The sequence below is a fragment of the Drosophila grimshawi genome, unplaced genomic scaffold, assembly GCF_018153295.1.
Source record: "Drosophila grimshawi isolate 15287-2541.00 unplaced genomic scaffold, ASM1815329v1 contig_44, whole genome shotgun sequence".
Taxonomy (NCBI): Eukaryota; Metazoa; Arthropoda; class Insecta; order Diptera; family Drosophilidae; genus Drosophila; species Drosophila grimshawi.
Window position 1 is genome coordinate 6,995,494 of NW_025063240.1, and position 23,317 is coordinate 7,018,810.

Below are 23,317 nucleotides of genomic sequence, written 5' to 3' on the forward strand. Positions count from 1 at the left end.
ATCGATATCTAAGGCAGCTCTGTGTGTCGACGGTCGGAACAACAACGCAGAGAAAACTCTGCAAAATAATAACTAAATAGAACCAACTACGCATACAAATAAATAAATCATGGTTAGTAAAAGGACATAATGCATCATGTATTTATGTGTGATTTCCGCCAGATGAGTGTGTAGTGATGTGTGTGTGTTTGTTTTGCTTGCTGCTGCTTCTTCCTGCATACAAGCGCCAGCGCACGCACAAATTGTTGTTGTAGTTGGTGTATTTATGCAATTCGCATTCACGATAACTAAATCTGTGCCTGTATTGCATATATATTATGTTGGCCATATTAACTAATGTTGTTTATTTTTACAGAACAAACTGAAGTCAAGTCAACACCGTGATAAAGTGAAAAAATTCATCTCGCTAACACAAACTGGCGAACAGACAGCCATTTTCTGCCTGCAACAGAATGATTGGAAAATGGACTTGGCCAGCGATAACTATTTTCAGAATCCCGAATACTATTATCGAGAGCTAGATCGTAAGCGTATCGAGCAATTATTTATGCGCTATCGTGATCCAAGCGATGCTCTAAAGATCAGCTCACAGGGCGTCATCCGGTTCCTCGAGGATCTGGAGCTGAGTCCGGACTCCAAACTTGTGCTCATAATTGCCTGGAAATTTCACGCTGAGGTGCAGTGTGAATTCTCGCGCGATGAGTTTATCAATGGCATGTGCGATTTGGGCACGGATAGCATAGAGAAGCTGAAGTCGAAGTTGCCGTTGCTGGAACAGGAATTGAATGATGCGGGCAAGTTTAAGGATTTCTATCACTTCACCTTCAACTATGCAAAGGATCCGGGCCAAAAGGGCATTGATTTGGACATGGCCATTGCATATTGGTGCATTGTGCTCAGTGATCGTTTCAAATTCTTGGACATTTGGTGCAAGTTCCTCGAAGAGAAACACAAGCGTGCGATTTCAAGGGACACTTGGAATCTGCTGCTAGATTTTGCCACCAATATCGATGATCGGATGAGCAACTATGACTCAGAGGGTGCTTGGCCCGTGCTGATTGATGATTTTGTCGAGTGGTGCCAAGAAAATAATCATCTTGCCACAGATCAGCAGCAACAACACACGCAGCAATCAACGTCCCAGAAGAACATATCGAACGCTTACCAGACCTCGCATAGTACAAACATGAATTATGGCTAACGATTGTTGCGCTTTATACATATATATTCTCATTAATGATTAATTATGCTTTTTATTCGGATTATTTTAAATAATCATGATAATAAGCAATGCAAATTAATTTACATTTCTCTATAAAAACAAAAAAAAAAAACATAACGTAATAAATAAAATTAGTAAATGTAACCAACAGTTTTACTGGCACCTCTTGCAAATATATAAATTTGTTTGCCAGTGGCTTAGTCGATATAAAATAAGCGATACATCGCAGAGATTATTATCGATTTATATTAGGTTTATCATCCCCAACTTGGAGTGTGTGAAGTGTGACCGTAGCATATAAAAGCCAATTGATATTGTTACAACGATTTTTCGTCGCTCTGGTTGCTTATTAGAAGCTATACTTATTAAATTGCTAAATATATTTGTGCGTGCGGCGCACGTGCATGTGCGAGGTGTTTTGCATGCGTAGATCATGTGTTGTGAAAATAATTCAAAGTGCATCTACGGTGTGTAACAATCAATTGTTGCCCCACACTCTCCGTGCAAGTGTGAGTGTGACCAAGAGTGCGTGTCTGTGCGTTTGTGTGCGTACAAGGCAATCAGTGGGCGGCCGCCCATAAGGAGTCTACCCACTGCCATCACACACACATCACAAAACCCGTGTGTTTGCAGCACAATAATAAGAATGTATTTGCCTTCTTTCTAAGGTGTGGAGCAGTCGGTGCTGAATGACAAATGTATGTGTCACTGTTGATTTTGTTGTTGTTGCTGCTTGTGATCACAATTATCTAGATTCCTTTTTCATTTCGCATTAAATCCTTCAAATAGACACCTCTCCTCCCTCTAACACACTGCCCTTGAGCTTAAACAACCATTTGGCAAATAATAAAACAAATTAAATTATCATGCGAACAAAATTTAAACAAATACACAGACACACATACACACGCGAAAATAAAACACACACACAAAGAGGCACAGTTATACATACATGTGTAAATAGGTGCCACTAAGCGTATATAAATAAAATGAAAACAAACTCAACACTTAACTGATAACCGCAGACCAGACGTCGACGGCGACGTCGTGACTACGACAACTAGCGACTCACGACGATTGCACCTTTTCTGTATACCCTTTTTACGTAAATACATACACACATACCTATATACATCCATTCATGCATACGAACGCAAGTCTCCTTGTCATTCTTACACAGGGTGTCGCTTTTTATAATTTTGATAATTATGTTTATAATGTTATCATAGCAATCGACATTTTCAACCCTTAAGTGATATTCACACAATTATTTTTTATTACTATTATTACACTTTTTTTATACTCTTGCAGAGGATATAATAATTTTGTCGTTAGATGTGCACGAATGAAAGGAGACGTCGACGAACCCGTATATTTATATATTCTTGATGAGCATCACTAGCCGACTCGATATAGCCATGTCCGTCTGTGTGTCTGTACTCATTTTTTGATTAAGTTGAAACTCGCCACGTATAGTCTTATTGCTTCACAAAGGGCGTCGATGCGTACCGGACCCACTATATCATACAGAAGCCATAGGAACAATCTTTGGAAAGATTTAGTTGGTAGGATCGAGATAGGCGTGGACACAAATTAAACGTTTCTGACACAATATATCTACAGAAATGTTAAATACTCAATTCATAGCTAGACAACTTTTAGAAACAATGTTTCGAATACCGGACTAATATTTAGATGTCAAGATTATTTAATCTTGGGAGTATTTAAGATAGCTGTTATTTTTTGTTTTTAATTTTTATTCTGCGCCTAGCGTTGTTTATTAATCAGTAATTAATTTTACTTCATTTCCATTTCCTAAAATATACCTAGTAAGCTGAAGTTTAAGTAATTGTAAAAATAGCTCAATTTGGACATTAACTTAAAAGTTCCTTCTAAGCTGGAAGGCCGTTTAGTATATTTCTTTTTATAAACTTCTCGTTTAAGATCTGTTGAAATTCGTTTTTGTTTTTTATTTGATATTGGTTATTGTTGAGTTTAATAAACTAGAGAAACGGATAAATAATTAACGACACGACTTCTTAACTCGCACATGTTAATTTTGCGAGTCAATAAAGTTAAAAATATCCAATGTGTGCGAAGACTTTGTACGCCTACTGTATATAAATTATATATGTATATATATACATATGTACGATATTTGTGATCACTCTTTCGGCAGCTGAACTATTTAATAATATAGGTGTGTGCCATATTTATAATGAAATTTCCACTGACGTGTGTGAAAATGGAAATTCAAGAAAAAGTATCGTTTAGTATTTGTTATCTGTGTGCCTTTGATGTGTGTGGATTTGTCTGGGTTTGATTTAATAATCAATTGCCAGTGTCTGGGGACATTTTCAGAGTTATTGTCGGCGGCATGCTAATTATTGTTTTCGGTTATTTTGCAGCAGCAATTGCAGCAGTCGCCATGACAGAAAGCATCAAAAGCAATAAATTTAACAGCAGCATGTAAGTGTCTTAATTGCAAGGATCTAGCAAATCAACGACAACAACATGAGTCGTCAGGAGACAACGTCGCCAGGAGCGACATCGACATCGACAGCAACATCAACAGCAACATCAGCAAAAGCAACATCAGCGACAGCAACATCTACAACAACAGCAGCAGCAGCAGCGAGCATAGCATGCGGCAAAATTTCAACATCAACTCCACAAAAACAGGATGAACAACAACAGCAGCAGGAGTTCATCAATCGCAGCATGGCCAGCGAAATTGATGATGCCAGCGATGCCAGCGCCATGTGTGACATGTCCATCAATAGCAGCAGCTGCAGCGGCGCCAGTCCAGTGGCCAAGCGGCAATTGAGCTCGGCTACTCAGTCACGCATTCGTCCACAGTCCAGTTACTCGGCCCGTGTGCTCATCTTTGATGATTCCGATCAGGAGGCAGCTGCAGCTGCAGCAGCTGCCGCAGCCGCTGCCGCTGCCGCTGCTACTGCTGCAACTGCAACTCAAATAGCAGCGGGTTCGCTCAATGCAAGCGGCGCTGATGTTAGCAGCGGCGTTGAACTTTTGCCCGTATCGCCGGCCAAGCTGGCCAACGATAATCATAACAACAGCAATAGCAATCATGGCTCATCATCGTTAATGCGCAATCTCAATCTGACCAAGAGCTCATCGGGCGGGTTATCGGGCAGTGCCAGTTCTCTGCATTCGCGTGGCTATACGGCGCTGCTGCGGAAGATCTCCTATCAGCAGCACACGAACTCTATGCGTGCCGTCAGCAGTGGTGAGTCTTATACGGATTCTGGTTATTCATTCCAATTGTTCAAATGACTAACTTTTGTTATTCGTAGAAGCATCCAATTTGCTACGCATGCGTCACTCGTCGCTGGGCAAGTCAGCGCCCTGCCTGACCGGCAACTATTTTCGTCATGAGCTGTTTAGTGCGCCAGCACAACAAGCAGTGGGAGGATGCACCGCAGCGAATGTACCGTCGATGGCCTCAGCTGGCCTCAATATCTCTCGTTCCGGCAGTGGCATTGCTCTCTCAAAGCATCATCATCTTCATGGGGTGGTTATGCGTGGTGCGGCTGGTGCTTCGGGTGCTGGTGGTGGTGCTGGCTCCAGTGGCGTCGCCCATCATCGCCTCAGCCTGGTGACGAATGCAGCGGCCGTAGCTGGTGGGTCACGTGCACATTCACCGTATTCGGCCAGTCCGGCGGACAGTCCACGTCTCAATTCGCCCATGCCGTTTGCTTTTGCGCCGATTAAACGCATCGCCTCGTGTCGAGGCGTTGTCGACGGCAGACGCTGGTCGGTGGCATCGTTGCCCTCTTCGGGCTACGGCACCACACCAGGCAGCTCCAACCTATCCGTAAGCATTTATATCCGATTGCAACTAGTTTAGCTTAACTTCCATTTTGCTTTTGGCATACAGTCGCAATGCTCCAGTCAGGAGGGACTTAATCATTTGGCGCACAACATTCCACATGGTCAGGAGGATGCGGCCGCTGTTGCCGCTGGCGCCTGTTGTGCGGAGCACTTCAAGCAGCATTGTCCAAAACACTGTGCCCTATTGCTGGCCGCGCACAAGCCACCACCACAACAACAACAACAACAGCAGCAGCAGCATGCACCAAAGCTGGGACAGCTGCAGCAGCCACAGCCACTGAAACCACCGATCGCTTGCGTTAATTGCTGTGTCGATCTAAGCGTCGCCTGCAGTGGCAATGGCAATGGCAACGGCAATGCCAGCAGCGCAAATGCATCAAATGCATCGATGTCGTCAATGCCGGGCAGCGCCGGCGGTCGCATGTCGCCCTATTTTCGTCCACGCTCTCGGTCGCTATCCAGCCCATCGCGTTCACCCATTGTGGACAATGAGATTGCCGTAATGAATACGCTGTACAAGGAACGCTTTCCCAAAGCCACACAGCAAATGGAGGAGCGCTTGAAGCACTTCATCAATGAGAATAAAAGCGCCGCTTGTAGCAGTTTTCGTGATTCACAGCCCATTGTACGGTAAGTGCGGATAATCTCTTTTTAAATGCATAAATATTTGTAATAGAAGGAACTATGTATCTGTATTATATATCGTGAATATTACTTTTAATAATCAATTCAGCTTATGGACAATTTAGAATTAAAAGATGAATTTCTTGCCTTGCAGCTTTGTGCATCATCAAGTGCTGGAAATGGCGCGAGATTGTCTGCATAAGTCGGAGGCCAAGCTGATAACCTCCCAGTACTTCTATGAGTTGAGCGAGAATTTGGAGCGTCTGCTGCTGGAGACCAAGGAGAAATCACCGGAGGCTGCTGCTGAGCTGAGCGGCGTGATTAAGAAGCTGTTATTAATCATATCGCGACCGGCACGTTTGCTGGAGTGCCTTGAATTCGATCCGCAGGAATTCTATGAACTGCTTGAAGCAGCCGAAGGACATGCCAAGGCAATGCCAGTGATTAAGGCGGATATACCGCAGTATATCATACACAAGTTGGGGCTGAATCGTGATCCCATTGCTGAGATGCAGCAGGAGCAGCGTGAGACGCAGCAAATTTGCGAGGAGCATGTGACTGGCATTGATAGGCAGTTTGAAACGCAATCGGGTGCAATACTATTGAATTCACCGCTCAATTGTGCGGCCAAGCAATTGAGCAGCCTAACGCTGGATGCAATCCCACTGGATCCGGGCCATTCGGGTGGCAGTGGCAGCTGTACGCCACAACCCATGTTGCCACAACAGCCGCCACAAACGCCGGTGGCTTGTGATGCCCAATCGACGCCCACATTTGCCTTGGCCATAAGCCAACTCAACACACCAGCGGAGACAGCTGCAACGCAACAACAACAGCAACAACAACAACAACAACAACAGCAGCAGCAACAACAGCAACTGCTGCCAAAGGAAAATGACTTTGACATTGCCAAGCTGATCTCAAATGGCGCCTACGGCGCCGTCTATCTGGTGAAGCACAAGACGACCCGCCAGCGCTTCGCAATGAAGAAGATCAACAAGAACAATCTCATATTGCGTAATCAGGTGGAGCAGGTGTTCGCCGAGCGGGACATACTGTCGTTTGCCGACAATCCATTTGTGGTCAGCATGTATTGCTCCTTTGAGACAAAGAAGCATCTGTGTTTGGTCATGGAGTATGTGGAGGGCGGTGATTGCGGCACACTGCTCAAGAACATTGGACCGCTGCCCGCCGATATGGCTCGCTTCTATTTCGCCGAAACAGTATTAGCCGTGGAGTATCTGCATAGCTATGGCATCGTCCATCGCGATCTCAAGCCGGATAATTTGTTAATCACGGCGCTGGGTCATATTAAACTCACCGATTTTGGCCTCTCCAAAATGGGTCTGATGTCGTTGGCCACCAATTTATATGAGGCTACATCGATTCGGAGACGCGGCAGTTTTCCGATAAACAGGTAATTTCTGCTAAGTGCAATCGAAGCATTCAAGTATATATTATGTATCTATCCACAGGTCTATGGCACTCCCGAGTATATAGCGCCTGAGGTGATTTTGCGGCAGGGTTATGGCAAACCCGTTGACTGGTGGTCCATGGGCATCATATTGTACGAGTTTCTCATTGGATGTGTGCCATTCTTTGGCGAGACGGCCGAGGAGCTGTTTGCCCATACTGTCAACGATGACATTGAGTGGCCCGACAGCGAGGATTGGCCCGTGCAGTCGGAGGCCAAGGACATTATAACACAGCTGCTGCAGCAGAATCCACGTGATCGTCTAGGCACTCAGACCGGCGCCTTGGAGGTGAAGGAGCACGTCTACTTTGATGGCATGGACTGGAATTCGTTGTTGCGCCAGAAGGCCGAATTTGTGCCGCAGTTGTCCCACGAGGATGATACCAGCTATTTTGACAGTGAGTTTTTCCCTGCGTTGTGCACTCCAAATCATATTTTATTATTTACATGTGTGTTTTACAGCCCGCATGGATCGGTACAACCACGATCTGGGTGGTGAGGATACGGATGACACGGATGATACGCCCGTCTTTGGTAGCTTCAATTCCTACACGCCGCAATATCGCAAACAACATTATAGCTGGTCACGGCATGCCACAGCGACGACAACGGACAGCGTCAGGGGAACAACGACCACAATGACAACATTGCCTTCGCGTGCCCAGGAATCGACCACAGCGACATTGATGGCAACGGGCGCAATGCCGAAACTCAAGAGTCAAGAGGGCGTAGTCAATAAGTTTTTGAATACACCACAGCTGCGCAAGCTGGATGTGAGTATTAAATGCGTAAGCAATGAATTTCAACATTTTGTGTCTGTTCTTGATACAGAGTTTAACTAGCTTTGAAAGGAATCGGTTCATCATATGTGTGTGGCGTTTTTATTTGTAAACAAACCATATCTAATATAATTGCAGCTTTCATCCAGCTGCCTGAAGGTTCCCTCCACGCCGGACACGGAATTTCTACCGGAACTGTTGCACAACGTGACCATTGGCAACGATGCCGAGCTGCGCATGCTTAAGCATTATTTGCAACAGCCAACGCCGGCGGCGGTCCGCTTGCAGCAGCGTCACAGCATGCCACCGAACACGACGACGATCATTAGCACGCCGGCAACACCGCCGCCACCACCGACACAGTCGTCTACAGCGACACCGCAACCGACAAGCGTGAGCAGTTTCTCGCGCAGCACACCAGAGAGTTCGCAGACGGACAGCGATGATTTCTCGCCACAGATAAATCGCAAGCGTAAAGGCGTTTGTGCCCGTGACATATTGCCGCGCTTCTCTATCTCCATTGAGGATGAGACGATCAGTGCCTGCAGCTCATCCACAGAAAACATGAACTTACGCGAACAGTCGCCGCTGGCGCTGCAGCATCAGCCCAAGTCCATGGACAGCAGCAGCGGACCAACATCGTTCAAGCATCATCGGTCGCGTTCAATTGTCAAATCTGCCTCGGCGCTGGGACTGTCGCTGATGTCATCACTGGATAACACACAATTGGCGGCACAGCTCTGCGGTGGCATTCAATCGCCGGGCAGCGCTGGCGGTGGCAATGGCTCCAGTACAGCCAGTTCAAGGGATACATCGCCCTGTCGCGAACTCTCGCCGCTGGTCACCAATCTCAAGCCGCCGATAATCATACGCCGTGGACCCCGTGGCTTTGGCTTCACCGTTCACACTATACGCGTCTATTATGGCGACACAGATTTCTATACCATGCACCATTTGGTCATGGCCGTTGATGAGGGCAGTCCCGCATTTGAGGCGGGCCTGCGGCCGGCCGATCTGATCACCCATGTGAACGGAGAGGCTGTCCAAGGATTGTACCACACACAGGTGCTACAGCTGTTGCTCAGCGGTGGCGAGCATGTTACGCTGCGTGCAACGCCGCTGGAGCACACCAGCATTCAAAGCGGTGGCCGCAAGCGGGACCTCATGCAGAGCAAGCTGGCCAAGAAGGGCGTCAATCGCCAGAAGAAGCAAACGAAGCGGGAACACGACAAGAAGCGGAAAACTTCTCTATTCCGACGCATAAGCAGCAAACGTGCCAATGCCGAGATGCAACAGGTGAGCGGATAATAATGTTTGACTTGTTTTACGGATACACATTTATGATGGTATTTTGTTATGTTTAAATTGCAATCTAGTACTCGGCGGGCACTAGTTCACCCACCACGCCATCGGCACGCAATCTGTCGCCGCTGGACTCTTCGTATCATAGCAGCAGTTGTTATCAATCGGCGGCCAACTCCTCATCGCAATCCACTTCGCCATCATCGTCGTCACCCAACACGCCAACCGGTTCCAGTGGTGGCAGTAATGGTGCCGGCAATGGTGGCAATGCTGCAACTAATTCCATTGTCGCAGCACCCGTCGCTGCTTTGAGCGCACAACTGCCGATCCCGCCGGCAAGTCCAGTTGTGTTGCTGCCGCATGTGGGCGCTGTTGTGGGCAGCAGTGCCACATCTGTGGGCAATGTGCCAGGTGCGCTTTTGAACAGAGCCTAACTTGATTTTGATATACTTATGCATTTTGTATTTAGTTTCGCCCACTGGTGTTGTGCCTCAGCTGTATCAGCGTCCCTCGACCCTGCATGGTCTGAAGCACAAGCTGCATGCAGCTGCCACTGGTGCTGGTGGATCCGCAGCTAGCGGCAACACGGCTGGGGGTCTAAAAACACTGCACACGTCGAGCAGCAATGCACTGCCCAATCGCCGCAAATCTGTGGGTCATATACCGTTATCACCGTTAGCACGAACCCCGTCTCCATCGCCGCTGCCATCGTCGCCCACACGCTCGCCATCTCCTCTAGCCTTTCCGCTGGTGGGCCATCAGCCTGGCGCCTCCAATACGACACAGTCGTACAGTCCGGGAAGCACTCTGCCCACGCTGCAGACGGTGGTGAGTGCCAGCAGCAAGAAGGCTGGCTTTGCACGCACCAAATCCGCAGAGCCAAGTTCGCCGCTATTGCGTCGCGCCCTGTCGCCGGATCGACTGCATCCGCGCAGCGCCGAGACAAAAATATCTCCGCTGTGCTGCTCGCCGCCGATCAAACAGCAGACACCACATCATCAGCATCCGCGCGTTGTTGCCGGCACTTGGCGACCAAGTGCGGGCGGATCTGGTGGAGCTTGTGCTACACAACAGCAGCAGCAACAGCAACAGCAGCAGCAGCAACAGCAACAACAACAACAGCAACAGCAGCTGGGCAACAGCAGCACATTGGAGGAATCTCAAAGGCAAACGAGCTCTTCTGCAACTGCAACAGCAGCAGTAGTAGTAATACCTGGAGTAGTTGCATCAACATCATCCGCAGCTGTTGATAATCAAGCAACGAATAATGTAGCCATTGCCAGCAGTTGTGAGCTGTTGCCACGAATTGCTGAAGAGAAGGATTCGCCCACAAGCACACTGGATAGCAGCAGCAGCGTGTCGGAGGGCTTTATGCCGGCTATTGAGGAACATGTTGAGGGCGAATCATCATCATCATCGCCCACTCAAACGCTGGAGAAGCCATCGCCCAAAGCAGAGCAGCCGCCAGACAAGGCAAAAAATCGTGTCGAATCGGGTAGGTGTTGATCATATCCAATTAATTGATATGTATTTCATATTTATGATTTTCAATTGCAGCCAAAGCAAATGCGTCCAGAAAATCTTCGATTACAACGACAAGGCCAGCAAGCGCTGGTGTTATCCCATTTGCCATGGGACGCAAAGAGCCGAATGCCACAACAACAACAGCAACAGCCACATCTGTAACAGCAACTGTAGCTGGAACAGCAACTACAACAACAACAACAACAGCAAACAGCGCAACTTTGGCTGCCAAGCAAAAAAAGTAGCGCCACGAAACTGGATGTTTGTGTTTTAAATTTCATGTTTAGCGTTTTATCTAAATGTTCAGCGTTAATATTAACAATCCAAAACCGAAGCAACCGGAAGATAATGGAAGTTAGCCGCAGGAATTTGATAATTGTATTCAAGGGATTGTTTTACAAATAAGCTTATTTGCATTCTTTGGGCAAAAACCTAACCAAAATTAGCAAAGAAAATGAATTAGAAAATTGTGGAAACTAGTAGTTTGTAGTCTCGTATCTAACAAATATGCCTAATACAATTTGTAAATTAGTAAAACAAAAAACGACAACAAAAAAACAAAAACAAAACGTGCGAAATATATTCCAGTTAAAAGCAGAAAGCACTAGGAATGTGTGAATGTCGGCAGCAAGCAATGATGAATATTGTATTTGTATATATAAATGTATAACATTGGTAGAATTAACGTTTATTAAGAAGAACGGAAACGTCCGAAAAATTTAAACGCGTTGAGATGGTAATAGTCGAGTAAGGTCAAGCTAAAAGTACGTACACACAAAAAAAAAACAACAAAGCTGCTTGCTCAGTCAAATATTAAAGCGTTTTTTGCGAATCTATAATCTATGCCGAACTCAATATATATTATATTAAATAAATGTTATATGTGTGTGTATTCAATGTTGTTTATTTATCAATTTGAAATTGTCAACTTTTGACCACCACAATGCCAAGAGTATGTACAGTTTGGCCACACTGCTTTCGATAGGTGTGCAAATGCAATGCATGACGATAACATATGTATCGATAACACTTTGCCAGCTGTGCAGTTTGTACGCAGGTATTTTAATTTCACGCCTAGATTTTCGTAAAGATGCTTCCCAAGTTAAGAATATCTGCATTTCTGCTTAAGGTGAGCACTGCACACTGTATTTTAAGACTTGCTTTGCAATTTGTCAAAATCATTGCAGCGCCTCGAGCGTGTCAAGCTGCAGTGCAGCGGTTGTTTATATGGCGTGTTCTATGGCGATGGCACATTGTTGCTCTTGAGTTTCAACGTTGAGGCGAGTGTGGGCCAATTGAACTATGAGCACATACAGCACAAATTTCCAGCCGAACTGGATCTGTGTGGCTTGGTGAAATTTGGCGAGTGTAGCGATACCCAAGCCCATCTAAATGAGGTCATTTCATCGGTGGATATAACAGATAACCCGATATTGCTGCAATGCCAGCTGGGAACATTGGTGGGCATGAAGGCATCGTTCTTTATGCACGGCAAACTAGAGGATGTACCGTACGAGGTGATGGAAGCATCACAGCTCTACAACGATTTCTGTTTTACACGATTAAAGTGCGGATTCTTTTTGTATACCGCACCGACACCGGAAGCCATTGCCAAGGAGATGCATGCGCTACGCAAGCGTGTCGCTGATGGCAGTCTGGTGTTCAATGTGTCCGAAACGAAGATCTATGTCAGCAGCAACTTTGGGACGCAGCACAAAAGTTTAAATTGCGATTCGCGCATTGAGCAGCTCATCGCTGAAATTCCGACACCAGAAGACACTCCAAGTGGCAACAATAAGAAGAAGGTCACAGCGACTGCCTCGGAGCTGGTTAAGCATTACGGTGCTGTGGGCTGTGACTACGATGTGATTAATATTGACGTTTTGCGCTGTCGTTCGCGTGAGCCACCTGCTGGCGATGCTGCACCGCATCCAGCGCTCAGTGTTTGCATCACTAATGAAGAGACCAGCAAGCAGCAGGTGCCGCTGGAACTGGAGGCAATGGCCATACTCTGCAAGAAGACAAAGCTTTTGCGGTTGTATGATGTGCTCATCGAGAGCATTTGTCGCTCGTTGCGTCTCTTCGAGCAGTGCCTCAGCGAGCGCCTCAACGAACAGGAGCCGACATCGGAGCTGAAATTGCTGGCGCCACGCAGTTATCATTTCTATCCGCAGGAATTCGGACACTTTCTGAGCTGTGCCTACTTGGAGCAGCTGAGCGACGATGAGCCCAGTGTGCAGGAGAAACGCAAGCGATTGCATCGACAATTTGCATTGCCCGTTACACGTCCGTACTTCCGGCGTGCCAATCAGTGTCGCTTCCAGTGCGACATTGATGCTTCTGATGCATCTACGTGGACGCCGCTGCTTAACACACATTTGGGTGTACGTCCCAGTGGCGTGATCGATGGCAAGGAATATCTGGTAAATGGAAACTATCACTATTACCACTATTTGCAGCAGCAGATGCAGGACAAGGGCTGGGGCTGTGCCTATCGCTCGTTGCAGACGATTTGCTCGTGGTTTCTGCTGCAGGGCTACACGGAGCGTGCGATACCCACGCATTTGGAAATTCAGGAATATTTGCACAAAATCAACGATAAGCCAGCCTCATTTGTGGGCTCCTCACAATGGATTGGCTCCACGGAGCTGAGCATGTGTCTGCAGGGTTTTCTCAATGTGGACTCGAAGATCCAACATGTCGCCTCGGGTGGCGAACTCTCAACCATTGCCTCGGAACTGGCGATGCATTTCCAAACCCAGGGCACTCCCGTCATGATTGGAGGCGGCGTCCTAGCGCACACAATTATTGGAGTTGACTACTGTGTGCAGACGGGGCAGGCAAAGTTCTTGATACTCGATCCACATTACACTGGCGCCGATGATTTGGCCACAATTCAGATAAAGGGCTGGTGCGGGTGGAAGGGCATGGACTTTTGGGACAAGAAGAGCTACTATAATCTCTGTATGCCACAGCGCCCGATTTTATACTGAACTTTCCAATGTTTTGCATTTAAGTACGATTCATTTCTGTCAAGCTTTAATGTTGCATGTTTCTGTATGAATTTAATATTATATATGTACTGTATTTTATATATGTTAAAAATAACGCGTATAAACTAGAGCAATCGGTTTGTATTGGAGTGTGTTCTCATTTAATTTCATTTCATTCAAATTTAAACAGACGGCTATTTACTATATATGCGATATGCAAATTAGTTTGGCTTATTTGTGTATTTGTATTTGTGTACCATTATTTTGTTATTCAGTTGCCACAAACGCTCAGACGGGTCCTTAAGCTAGCTTCTTTTTTTTACAATTAAACGAATTTAGTCTTAACTACGATGTATGATTTACAGGGCGCTAGCCGCCACTCTTTGAGTACTTCTTCCAATAGCGTTTGACATCGTCGTGCCCGTTTTTCTGCACCACCATGGTGCGTGTGCGCTCATTCTGCCACACCAGCATGTTGATGGACTGCGCGTAGTCGCGTAACGTGACAAAGTCCGTTTGTGAGAGGAACTGATTGTAGACAACGCCCTCCGTATAGGTGAAACGATTGCGTTCCAATTCCCAGAGTTTTATTTGATCCACGACAGTGGGCGGCAGGCAGGATTTTGATTGAATTGCGGACTCGACCAGTTTCATGTTGGGATGTGCATACTGCTCCAAATAGCTAACGATTTGCTCCGCAGTAATGCCGCCACGCAGCGCTTGACGCACCGAGTCGCGTGTAAGGACACCCACAACGAGATTGGGAAAGCGATACAGGAGCTCGGTGAACAGTCCCAGCACAGCCACCTGCAGCTGTGAGTCTGTGTAGGCGTAAACGCGATAGTTTGTTTCCACCACAATGTAGCCTCGTTCCTGCATGCGCTCATCATCCGCCGATGTGGAAGCCTGCGCCGCATCCTTGTTGGTCACATTAAGCGCCAGTCGTGTGGGATAGAAACGACCCTCCTTGCGCTTTCGCTGGAACACCAGCCCAAACTCGCGGAGATGCTGCAGAAACATTAACATTTGATGGCTCATGCCCTCCGAGCTATAGTCGCGTCCCAGTGTCGAGAAGCTCAGCTGGAAAAGCATGGATAGGCATTCGGGCAGTGAAAAGCCGCGCTCCTCGCAAGTCTCCAAATACTGCAACATAAAATGCCAGACCTGAGCGCGAGTGTCCAGCAGCAAAAACTGAAATCCCTGACGTGTGATGGTGATGCCATCGCGTTCATCGCGCTTCATCAGATTGGCATGCAACAGAATGCGTACAGCATCCGGACTAATGGCCTCGGCATCGGTGCCGCCATTCCGACTGCCCGTACCCACCATATAGTGGAGCACACAGCGCCAGCGGGCCATCGCGTATGTGTCGAGGAACGCAATGTCGCGCGGTTTGGAGTCTTTGTCCAGCGTATTGGTCATTGCCCATGGCTTGCCGCCGCCCAGCAGCACCTGACGCACGCTCTTCTTAAATGTGGGCGACAGCTCCCAAGCAGCCAGGCCGCCCGGTATGGCTGTGACGCGCCAAACATTCAAAGCAGTCAGGCAGCTGGTGGCTTCCATTTGCTCCCTGTTGGCAAGGATTACACGATATTTAATAGAAGCTTGGGGTAGACATAGGCATGCTGACCGCATTACTTACTTGGCAATACGCTGTGCGCCCCATGAGCTGACAACGGCCTGGGGAACTGGTTGATCGACAAACAGTATGCGTATTACAAATTGTCTGGCAATTTCGGGCAGCTCGCGAAAGACGGCCAGACAAATAGGTGGATAATTGTAAAGCTTCTCCAGTGATTCGGGTGTTTGACGTGTGCGTAGATAGTCTTGAAAGTTTTTACACTCCAAATTCTCGGGGCTCTGTACTAGCGGGGATATTGTTGCACTGCTGCTCGCATAACGGCCAGACTTCGTATCGGCCATGGCACGACGTACCAAAATTATGTTTAGCAATTTCGCGTCTGAATGCAAGCTGATATCGTTGCCGGCTTATCGATAATTCGATCAATCAGGTAATTAATCACGCTGCTTGTGCGATATTAAAGCTATCGATGATACGATTAATGTGGATAACTCTGAAACCTTTATTATTTTCAACAACTCCAATTGATTATCGGTAGTTATGTGTAGATTAATTGTCTTATAATGCACTGTGTTAAATATTTCGATACAAGTATGGTGGTGATATATGATTGTTAACTTTTAAGATATTTAGCATGATCAGCATACCTGTCTAAGGCGATAACGATAATTATAATGTAATCAGTGCACGTCTGCAGTCGATAGAGCTCTGCTGTTGCTAGCACCGCGTGTTTTGCAATATATTTTGGCTTAAATTTGTCCACAAAAATGAGTGACGATGAGGAGCAATACAATGCCGTATCACACAAAAAGTTGCTGCAGACTATCAGCAATCTGGGCAACGTGCAACACATTCGCAAGTCGACACGCGACGAGCGCCAGCAGAAACAGGATGAATTTCAGCTGGTCAAAAGTGTCAACACCGCAGAGCATGCAGCCAAAGCGGTGGGCTTGAATGATCTGGTTCAGATACTGCGCACCTCCAAGCACATTGAAACTGGCAAGAAGCTGAAAAATGTGCACAGCACCAAAAAGGTTTTGCAGAAGCCACTCGAGAAGCCAGCAGCCGATCGCATAAAGCGGACAATTGGCTACGAAAGTGTTTCGAAAAAACTGGGTCGCTGGGATGCTGTTGTGGCCAAACAGCGTTCCGCCGAGACACAGGTAAGCGAATCTATCTACCAAGATTATGTCTGAGGTATAAAACATATTTTTGCAGATATTTCCCATACCTACGGAAACGATATACGTTAACACAGCGGCGCATTCAAATGCAATTAAAACCAGCATCAAATCCGAGTTGGCCAAGGAGCTTCAAGCGAGCAATGAAAAGTTGCGTCAATTACGCAAAGCACAAATTGGCGATAATACCGATGAGAAGACATTGGCCCAACAGGAACAGGAGCTGCTTCAAAAGAAAATGAACCGGCAGGAGCTGTATGCGCGTCGCCGGGAATTGGCCTACTTAAAGATGCGCGAATCACAAAAGTCGGCCAAAGCGCGGATGCAAAATAAAATCAAATCGAAGAAATATCATAAGCTGCAGAAGCGGCAAAAAATTTTGGAGCAAATGAAGGAATTCGAGCTGCTGCAAAAAACGAATCCGGAAGCTGCGCTAGAGAAACTGAATGCATTGGAAAAGAGTCGCGTCATGGAACGCGCCAGTTTGCGGCACAAAAACACCGGCACTTGGGCCAAGAATCTTCAGGTGCGCGCTAAATATGATAAGGATGTACGCAAAGATCTTGCTGAGCAGTTGGCTGTTAGTCGACAGTTGACCGAAAAGAAAGTGGACACCGATAGTGAGGATGAGCCAGCCGCAGTAAAGATGGAAGCAAATGAGCAAGTGGATAACGATCCCTTTAACCCCTGGACGAAAGTTAAAACTGCCGAAAAGCCGGATACTCAGACTGAAGAGAATGAACCAAACTGGCGGACATATTGGACGGAGCGCAACAAAAATGAGAAGCTACTGGCTAAGCATCGTGCAGAAATTGAAGACGCTAAACTGGAGAAAGTTGAGAAGTTGAAGGTGGAACAAAGCAAAAAGCAGCCTAAAACCAAATCAATGAAAAAGAAGAAAAAATCTGTAAGCGCTGTGGAAAATGGCTGGGTGGTTGAAGAAGTCAAAGAGCCGCCTGTCAAAACGCAAACAATTGAAGACATTTTCGACAAGCATGAGGAAAATATTCGCCAAAAGGTTGCAAAAAAGCTGGAAAAGCTTCGCAAGCAAGCGGAAAAACTTGGGCAGCCCAGCAAAAAAGGCAAATCCATAAAGAAGAAACGAGATGAACTGCAAAACCTAAAAGACTTGACATTTAAGAAGACCAGACAGCGTGTGGAAATTGATGAACCGCTCAACCAAGATGAGGAACAGCCAAACCTGGCTGCTAAAATTGCTGGCGAGTTGGCCAAGCCCCAGAAGAAATCAATGGAATCAGAACCGACATCAGCCGAAACCGTAATTGATCCGAATAAAGTGACAACCATAACGTGGAAACAAAAAATGCATGCCTCGGATGCAATGAACGACGTGCTTGCGGATGACAATGAGGCAGATTATGATGAGGCGGATGCAGCCGCCGAGCGTCAATTGACGATAAGTCAGGCCTTTGAGGATGATGATATTATAGCTGATTTCAACAAGGATAAGACTAAAGATTCCGAGTTGAAGAATACGGAACTACAGCTGGCTATGCCGGGTTGGGGCTCATGGGCAGGCGCTGGTATTTCCCAGGAGATTATGAACAGACGCAACAAGCGATTGCTGCTAAAATTGGCAGCACCCGAGAAGCGTCGCGACGACAACAAGAACAATGTGTACATCAATGAAACGACAAGCAAACAGGCGCGGGCCCACATGGTCTCCAGCATACCGTTCCCCTTCACATCCATGGCCGACTATGAGGCTAGCATTCGAGCCCCCATTGGCCGCAACTTTGTCCCGGAAACTGCATTCCGTATGCTGACACGTCCGGCGATCATTACACGCAAGGGTCAAGTTATCGAGCCGATGGATGAGAGTGAATTGGTTAAACCAGACCGCCGATTGCGTCATATTGTGGACAGACGAATAGATCGCTTGCAAAATCCACTAAAAGCCACGAAAGTACAATAATAATGTTAAAACTAATATAATATAAATGCGCTGATCTTTGAAAATATGCAAAAATGTGTTTTAGTTTTGTCACTCAGCCCAAAAGTATGCTTAAAACTTATTGATTTTTGGAGACCAGTTAATTAATTAAAAATGGATATTAATAATAATAAAACACAAATGCCGTTACAGTTGATTTAGGATATTGTTTGTTTGTTTGTTTGTTGTTTTTTTCAATCGTTTATTTTACAAAACATTTTGGCAATGCCAATAAATGGCTTGCCTTTGACTAAATGAATCAAAGGAAAGTCTCATTGCTAAATTGCGCGTTGTTTCTGTTTGTTACTTAATTATTTGGAATTTTGTATACATATTTATATAGACGCTAAATATTGTATAAATCATTTAACATACGTATGTGTGTATATAAATAATACAATTTTTTTGTATTAACTAAATTCAAATCACGCAGAGCAAAGTAATTGCAATCTAAATCGACAGCACATTTCCAAACTATCATGAAAATTAAACAAATAATATTGTAAACGAATTATAAATTGGAAGCAGCAACAGGTGCACTTTAACCTAGTTGACATTCAGATGTATAATATACACACATATATATATTTTTAAATTTGTTATTGTTGAATTGCTTGTTGATGTGCTTGCAATATTCCAATTGCTTTTGCGTTTCTTTATTTTTTTTTTGCTTTCATTTTGCTGTTTTGCATGTAGCTACAATTTGGCTAATATATTTTATTAATATGTATGTATGTATATTTCTTATACTTTTGCATAATACTTTGCTTTGCCATTTGCACACGAAGCAAAAGTTAAAGAACTAGCAATAAACAAAAGTTCTTAACATTTATAAACTACTTAACGTAAAACGGCTCACATCAAATTGGTTTTCAATTCTATGCTTTGAATCGACTATGTTCTTGGCGCCGATTGATTTTCGAAACGATTCCACAAAAATGTGCATGGAACACTTTTCAGATAGAATTATGAATCCTACTTTGAATTGAATTTGACATTCAGAACATAGAAGATGTACTTTAAAACATATATTTTTGTATATATTTATATTGATATCCGTTCAAATGTGTACGTTTTAGCTGGCTTAGGAAAATGCCCCGACTTTAAGTCGTATTTTTCGTTTAACTTAGGTTTTCATTTCTTTTGTTTGTTGTTTATCGAACATAATATGTATATAGGGCTCATAGAATTGAACCCATGCATGCATTGGATCATTTACAATTTATGTTTTTAATAACATAGTTTTGCTGCTACTAAAATGCTAATAAAAGACACTTTTTTTTACTTGCCAGGCATTTCAAAATTGCTTATCTTTTGATTTCCATACACAACACATACATTAACCAACTTATATATCCCCGACCCCTCCCCACCCTTATCTCCCCTTAGTTTTGGTAAGCTTAACGGCTGGCAATCCTTTTTTTAATACCCTGTCTGTCTTCCAGTTATCCTCGTTGTGGCTGCATCCCCCTCTCTCTCTCTCTCTATCTCTCTGTTTGTCTGTCCGTCTCTCACTTACATTAGGACACAGCACTTGCGACTGTTGCTGGTGCTATCGCTGACCACATCGCCGGTGTTGCCACTAAATTTGTTGACCGCACTCGCATTGCCAACAGCTGCCGCTGGCGACGCAGACTCAAACTCCAGTAAACTGGGACTCATTGCGCCGAGGCCAAGGGGCTGTGTGGCAATTGGTCCAGCACCATTGTTGTTGTTGTTGTTGTTATTGTTGTTTGCGCTGCTATTGTTGTTATTGTTGTTGTTGTGATTAACGGTAGTGGCGGCTCCTAAAACAGAACCATTAGTTGTTGTTGTTGTAGCACTTGCAGCAGTTGTTGTTGTTGTTGTGGATGATGAGAGTTCGAAATTATTAAGCACATTGGCGGTGCGCGAAAGCGAACGCTGCTTTTTCAAATTCGACAAAGTAACGGCACCAGCATCCATAGCAACATATTGCTGTTGCTGATGTTGTTGCTGCTGCTGCTGCTGATTTTGCTGCAGCAGCAGCGCATGTTGCTGCAGCTGTTGTTGATGTTGCTGATGCTGTTGGTGCGGATTTTGCTGATTCTGCTGCTGATGTTGCTGCTGCTGCTGATGATGATGCGTGCTGTTTGTGTCTACATGAGGGACATTTGTTGTGGGTGGGTGGGTTGCGTTGGGTGGTGTCGATGTTGGGTGGGTAAATGGTTGGTTGGTTGGTTGGTTGTTTGTTTGTTTGATGATGATGCAGGCAGGCAGGCAGACGACACAAAACGAGCGACACAAAAAAAATAAATAAACATAAAATTACAAGCAAATGTTATATAAGTTTGTCTTCTTTTTTTTACATTTCTTTTTTTTACATTTAAGAGAGAGTTTGAGCACGAATCTTGTGTACACTTTCACCGCTTACAGTGGCAGAAGCTTGTTAGTAGTGAGTTTAAGGACAGAACGACATGTAACTAGACCAGAAGACATTAATACCCTTTAACAGTGAACATATAGAATAATAATAGGAAAAAGGTTCGCCTTGTGGTTTTTTTTTTAAGTTCTAGTAGCTCTTTGAGTATTTTGAAACATTATTTTATTAAAGAAATAATAATTTGGTTGAAATTGTCTGTTTAACAAGCCAAAGTACGCCTAATTCGTACATGGAGCATTTTTCTGATGGACTAACTTTTACTTCGTGTAAGAAACCTGTGCACATATAATATTAAAGATAATTAAATTACCTTTCCAAAGTGTATAAACTTGTATGTTGAGTATTCCCCAAACATAAATAAAAAGCTGAAAAATGCGCGAAGTTCGAATTAAAAGTGGCCTTAGGTTTGTATATACAGATTATATTGTTAGTTCTACAAAGGAATAAATATTGTAATATTACAGAAAGTTAAACCACAAGAGAAATGAGAAGTATGACAAAAATGCTCACAAAACATCCAATTAGTTGAGTTACAAATTTCAATATCAAAGAATATTTTGAACAAACAAACAAAAAGAATGAAGGAAAAAGACTTTACTTCAACAAAAAATTTACGTAGTTTCTACAATGGACATGTTGAAAATATGTAAAAGATCAATACAACATTCCGATTACTAATGTTAATAACAGAAAATATCGATACTGCGCTCGATACCCCAACAGAATACATTGAATAAAAGATCTTCTTAGTCTTTAAAACCCAACAGGACATTACTTTAAAAATCGATAAATATTACACAAATACAAAAGATAAAGCTCTGCACGAATTATGACTGATAAATCTCTAAAGACAAATATCTATTTTATTAAATACTATTCCTTTTTGAAGAGTATGCGTTAGTCGACTAGGCCTAAACTGCAGCATGCTCTTTTGTGGCTTGACTTTCGTTTTGGAAAATAGACTCGTTAAATGGACACATTGCAAATGGACACAAGGGACATATGGCATTCAAGCGGTGCTTCTTGATTGGAGCAAGCTGTGGTGTGATTTGATTTGTGTGTGTGTGTGTGTGTGTGTTGCGCGAAGGTGTGAATGTGTGTGTGTGTGCCTGGATACTCACCCACTAGAACTGTGACCTGCACGTTGATCTTGCCATTGCCGGCCGCCTTGGATGACTCAATCTGGACCGCTTCGGCGCTGGCAGCAGTGCCCTTGTCAGTCAATATGACAGCTGCCGCAGATGTGGCACGTTGCACTTCACCGGTGCACTCGTCGCCGGCCTTGAGCAGCAGCTGCTCGTCATTCTCGCGACCGTCGGGCGGACGACGCGGCAGATAGGAATGTGTCGTTGTTAGCGTTACGTTGTCCACAGCATCCGCGGATTTCGAGTGCGACAGCAATTGGCCATTCTGGCTGGCCGTGGAAGTTCGCTTCTCAGCATTGTTGTTGTTGTTGTTGATGGTGTTGGTGTTGGTAGTGATGCTGTTGCTGTTGCTGTTTGTGTGATAACCATAGCCATTGGGCAGATGATCACCAGCAGCGCCAAGAGCAGCAGCAGCATCCGTTGTGGTGCCCGTATCGGTGGCCTCCTGCGCCTGCAGACGCAGACGAGCCTCCTCCACGGCATCCTTTTTGGTTGTAAGCGTTTTGTCGCGCAGGCTGGTGCGCCGCACCGATTGGGCTCTAAAAAAAGAACAATTATAATAATAATATCTATTTGGTTTTGATATGTTTCATTCATTTACCTAGTATTATTGCTCTGCGAGCGTCGAACGCGCCTTCGTTGCGCCTCTGCCAGTCGTTTGCTCTCCTGTTCCGTTTTCAGCTGCTCAATGCGCTCCCGTATCTCCTGATCCTCACAGATATCTGAAAAAGAACAACAAAACAGAGTCGCCAACTTTAGTATAGTGCAGAGAACAGTGCCAGCGATAAGTATGTGCACACACCTGAGGGCGTCTCATCGTCTTTGTTGCGCACATTCAAATCAGCGCCGCATTGGGCGAGCATCTCCAGCACTTCAAGCTATAATGGGAGTTGAAAGTTAACAGAGACTCGAACTATCTTTGGCTGGCTGTTTTAACTGACGAACTTTTAACTGACTGTTTACTGCTATGGGGAGTTAATTGACAAATGATAAGTTTGCTAAAGTTACCAAAGAAAAAAAAAAACAAAGAAAAGTTGTTCAAGTCTGAATTTCTAAATCGTCTGAAATATTCTACACTCGGAAAAAAAATGCCATCTAAGATTTAGAAATCATCTTGATCTGGTCGCTAAAAATATACAATATAATAATAATAAATATAATATTCGAATGGGCATGGTTCGAAATTTCCCAATTCAAAAAGATCAATTCTACTAGAAATAAGTTCTAAATAAATCCATAAATAATAAATAAAAATAGTGTATAAAAGAACTGTGTGATATA

At 44.9% G+C, this 23,317-nt stretch overlaps 6 protein-coding genes across 8 annotated transcripts in view; 4 read left to right on the forward strand and 2 right to left on the reverse strand.

Moving 5' to 3' along the window:
- The first annotated feature begins 41 nt into the window (after positions 1–41).
- Positions 42–1,258, forward strand: LOC6556726 (DCN1-like protein). Its single transcript, XM_001984966.3, has 2 exons — positions 42–112; positions 356–1,258. Exons 1-2 carry the CDS (start codon positions 110–112, stop codon positions 1,199–1,201), a joined length of 849 nt encoding a protein of 282 aa, XP_001985002.1. The 5' UTR covers positions 42–109; the 3' UTR covers positions 1,202–1,258.
- A 312-nt stretch (positions 1,259–1,570) lies between these two features.
- Positions 1,571–11,672, forward strand: LOC6557052 (microtubule-associated serine/threonine-protein kinase 1). The gene is given in 12 exon segments (XM_032743136.2): positions 1,571–1,920; positions 3,631–4,472; positions 4,540–5,060; positions 5,124–5,707; positions 5,856–7,072; positions 7,075–7,118; positions 7,177–7,573; positions 7,638–7,948; positions 8,093–9,250; positions 9,331–9,667; positions 9,726–10,751; positions 10,814–11,672. Coding segments are annotated over 11 exon segments (6,543 nt in total). The 5' UTR covers positions 1,571–1,920; positions 3,631–3,736; the 3' UTR covers positions 11,026–11,672.
- A 130-nt stretch (positions 11,673–11,802) lies between these two features.
- Positions 11,803–13,917, forward strand: LOC6557465 (probable Ufm1-specific protease 2). Its single transcript, XM_001984964.2, has 2 exons — positions 11,803–11,909; positions 11,968–13,917. Exons 1-2 carry the CDS (start codon positions 11,871–11,873, stop codon positions 13,771–13,773), a joined length of 1,845 nt encoding a protein of 614 aa, XP_001985000.1. The 5' UTR covers positions 11,803–11,870; the 3' UTR covers positions 13,774–13,917.
- LOC6557512 (general transcription factor IIH subunit 4) lies at positions 13,798–15,759 on the reverse strand. Its single transcript, XM_001984963.2, has 2 exons — positions 15,416–15,759; positions 13,798–15,343 (listed from the first exon to the last, which is right to left on the reverse strand). The coding sequence occupies exons 1-2, from the start codon at positions 15,694–15,696 to the stop codon at positions 14,143–14,145; spliced, it is 1,482 nt and encodes a 493-aa protein (XP_001984999.1). The 5' UTR covers positions 15,697–15,759; the 3' UTR covers positions 13,798–14,142.
- A 279-nt stretch (positions 15,760–16,038) lies between these two features.
- LOC6557480 (U3 small nucleolar RNA-associated protein 14 homolog C) lies at positions 16,039–19,001 on the forward strand. Its single transcript, XM_001984962.3, has 2 exons — positions 16,039–16,518; positions 16,574–19,001. Exons 1-2 carry the CDS (start codon positions 16,123–16,125, stop codon positions 18,470–18,472), a joined length of 2,295 nt encoding a protein of 764 aa, XP_001984998.1. The 5' UTR covers positions 16,039–16,122; the 3' UTR covers positions 18,473–19,001.
- Positions 18,633–23,317, reverse strand: part of LOC6557523 (protein phosphatase 1 regulatory subunit 16A) — a 46,548-nt gene continuing 41,863 nt past the window's right edge. Inside the window, exons 6-9 of one of the 3 annotated variants that reach the window (XM_032743283.1) lie at positions 22,839–22,914; positions 22,638–22,758; positions 22,013–22,575; positions 18,633–20,277 (exon numbers count right to left, since the gene is read on the reverse strand). In XM_032743283.1, coding sequence (XP_032599174.1) covers positions 20,006–20,277; positions 22,013–22,575; positions 22,638–22,758; positions 22,839–22,914 — 1,032 coding nt within the window. In that variant the 3' untranslated portion in view covers positions 18,633–20,005. Of the gene's footprint in view, positions 20,608–22,012; positions 22,576–22,637; positions 22,759–22,838; positions 22,915–23,317 lie in introns of all 3 variants that reach the window. The other 2 variants (XM_032743282.2, XM_001984961.3) reach the window with 2 other exon arrangements.

Excerpts from the sequence above, each read along its gene's own strand:
- LOC6557465 (XM_001984964.2), top strand. The coding sequence starts at position 11,871 with ATGCTTCCCAAGTTAAGAATATCTGCATTTCTGCTTAAG. Across the intron at positions 11,910-11,967 it reads TATCTGCATTTCTGCTTAAG|CGCCTCGAGCGTGTCAAGCT; the intron begins GTGAGCACTGCA and ends AAATCATTGCAG.
- LOC6557512 (XM_001984963.2), bottom strand. The coding sequence starts at position 15,696 with ATGGCCGATACGAAGTCTGGCCGTTATGCGAGCAGCAGTGCAACAATA. Across the intron at positions 15,344-15,415 it reads GGCGCACAGCGTATTGCCAA|GGAGCAAATGGAAGCCACCA; the intron begins GTAAGTAATGCG and ends CCTTGCCAACAG.
- LOC6557480 (XM_001984962.3), top strand. The coding sequence starts at position 16,123 with ATGAGTGACGATGAGGAGCAATACAATGCCGTATCACACAAAAAGTTG. Across the intron at positions 16,519-16,573 it reads AGCGTTCCGCCGAGACACAG|ATATTTCCCATACCTACGGA; the intron begins GTAAGCGAATCT and ends ATATTTTTGCAG.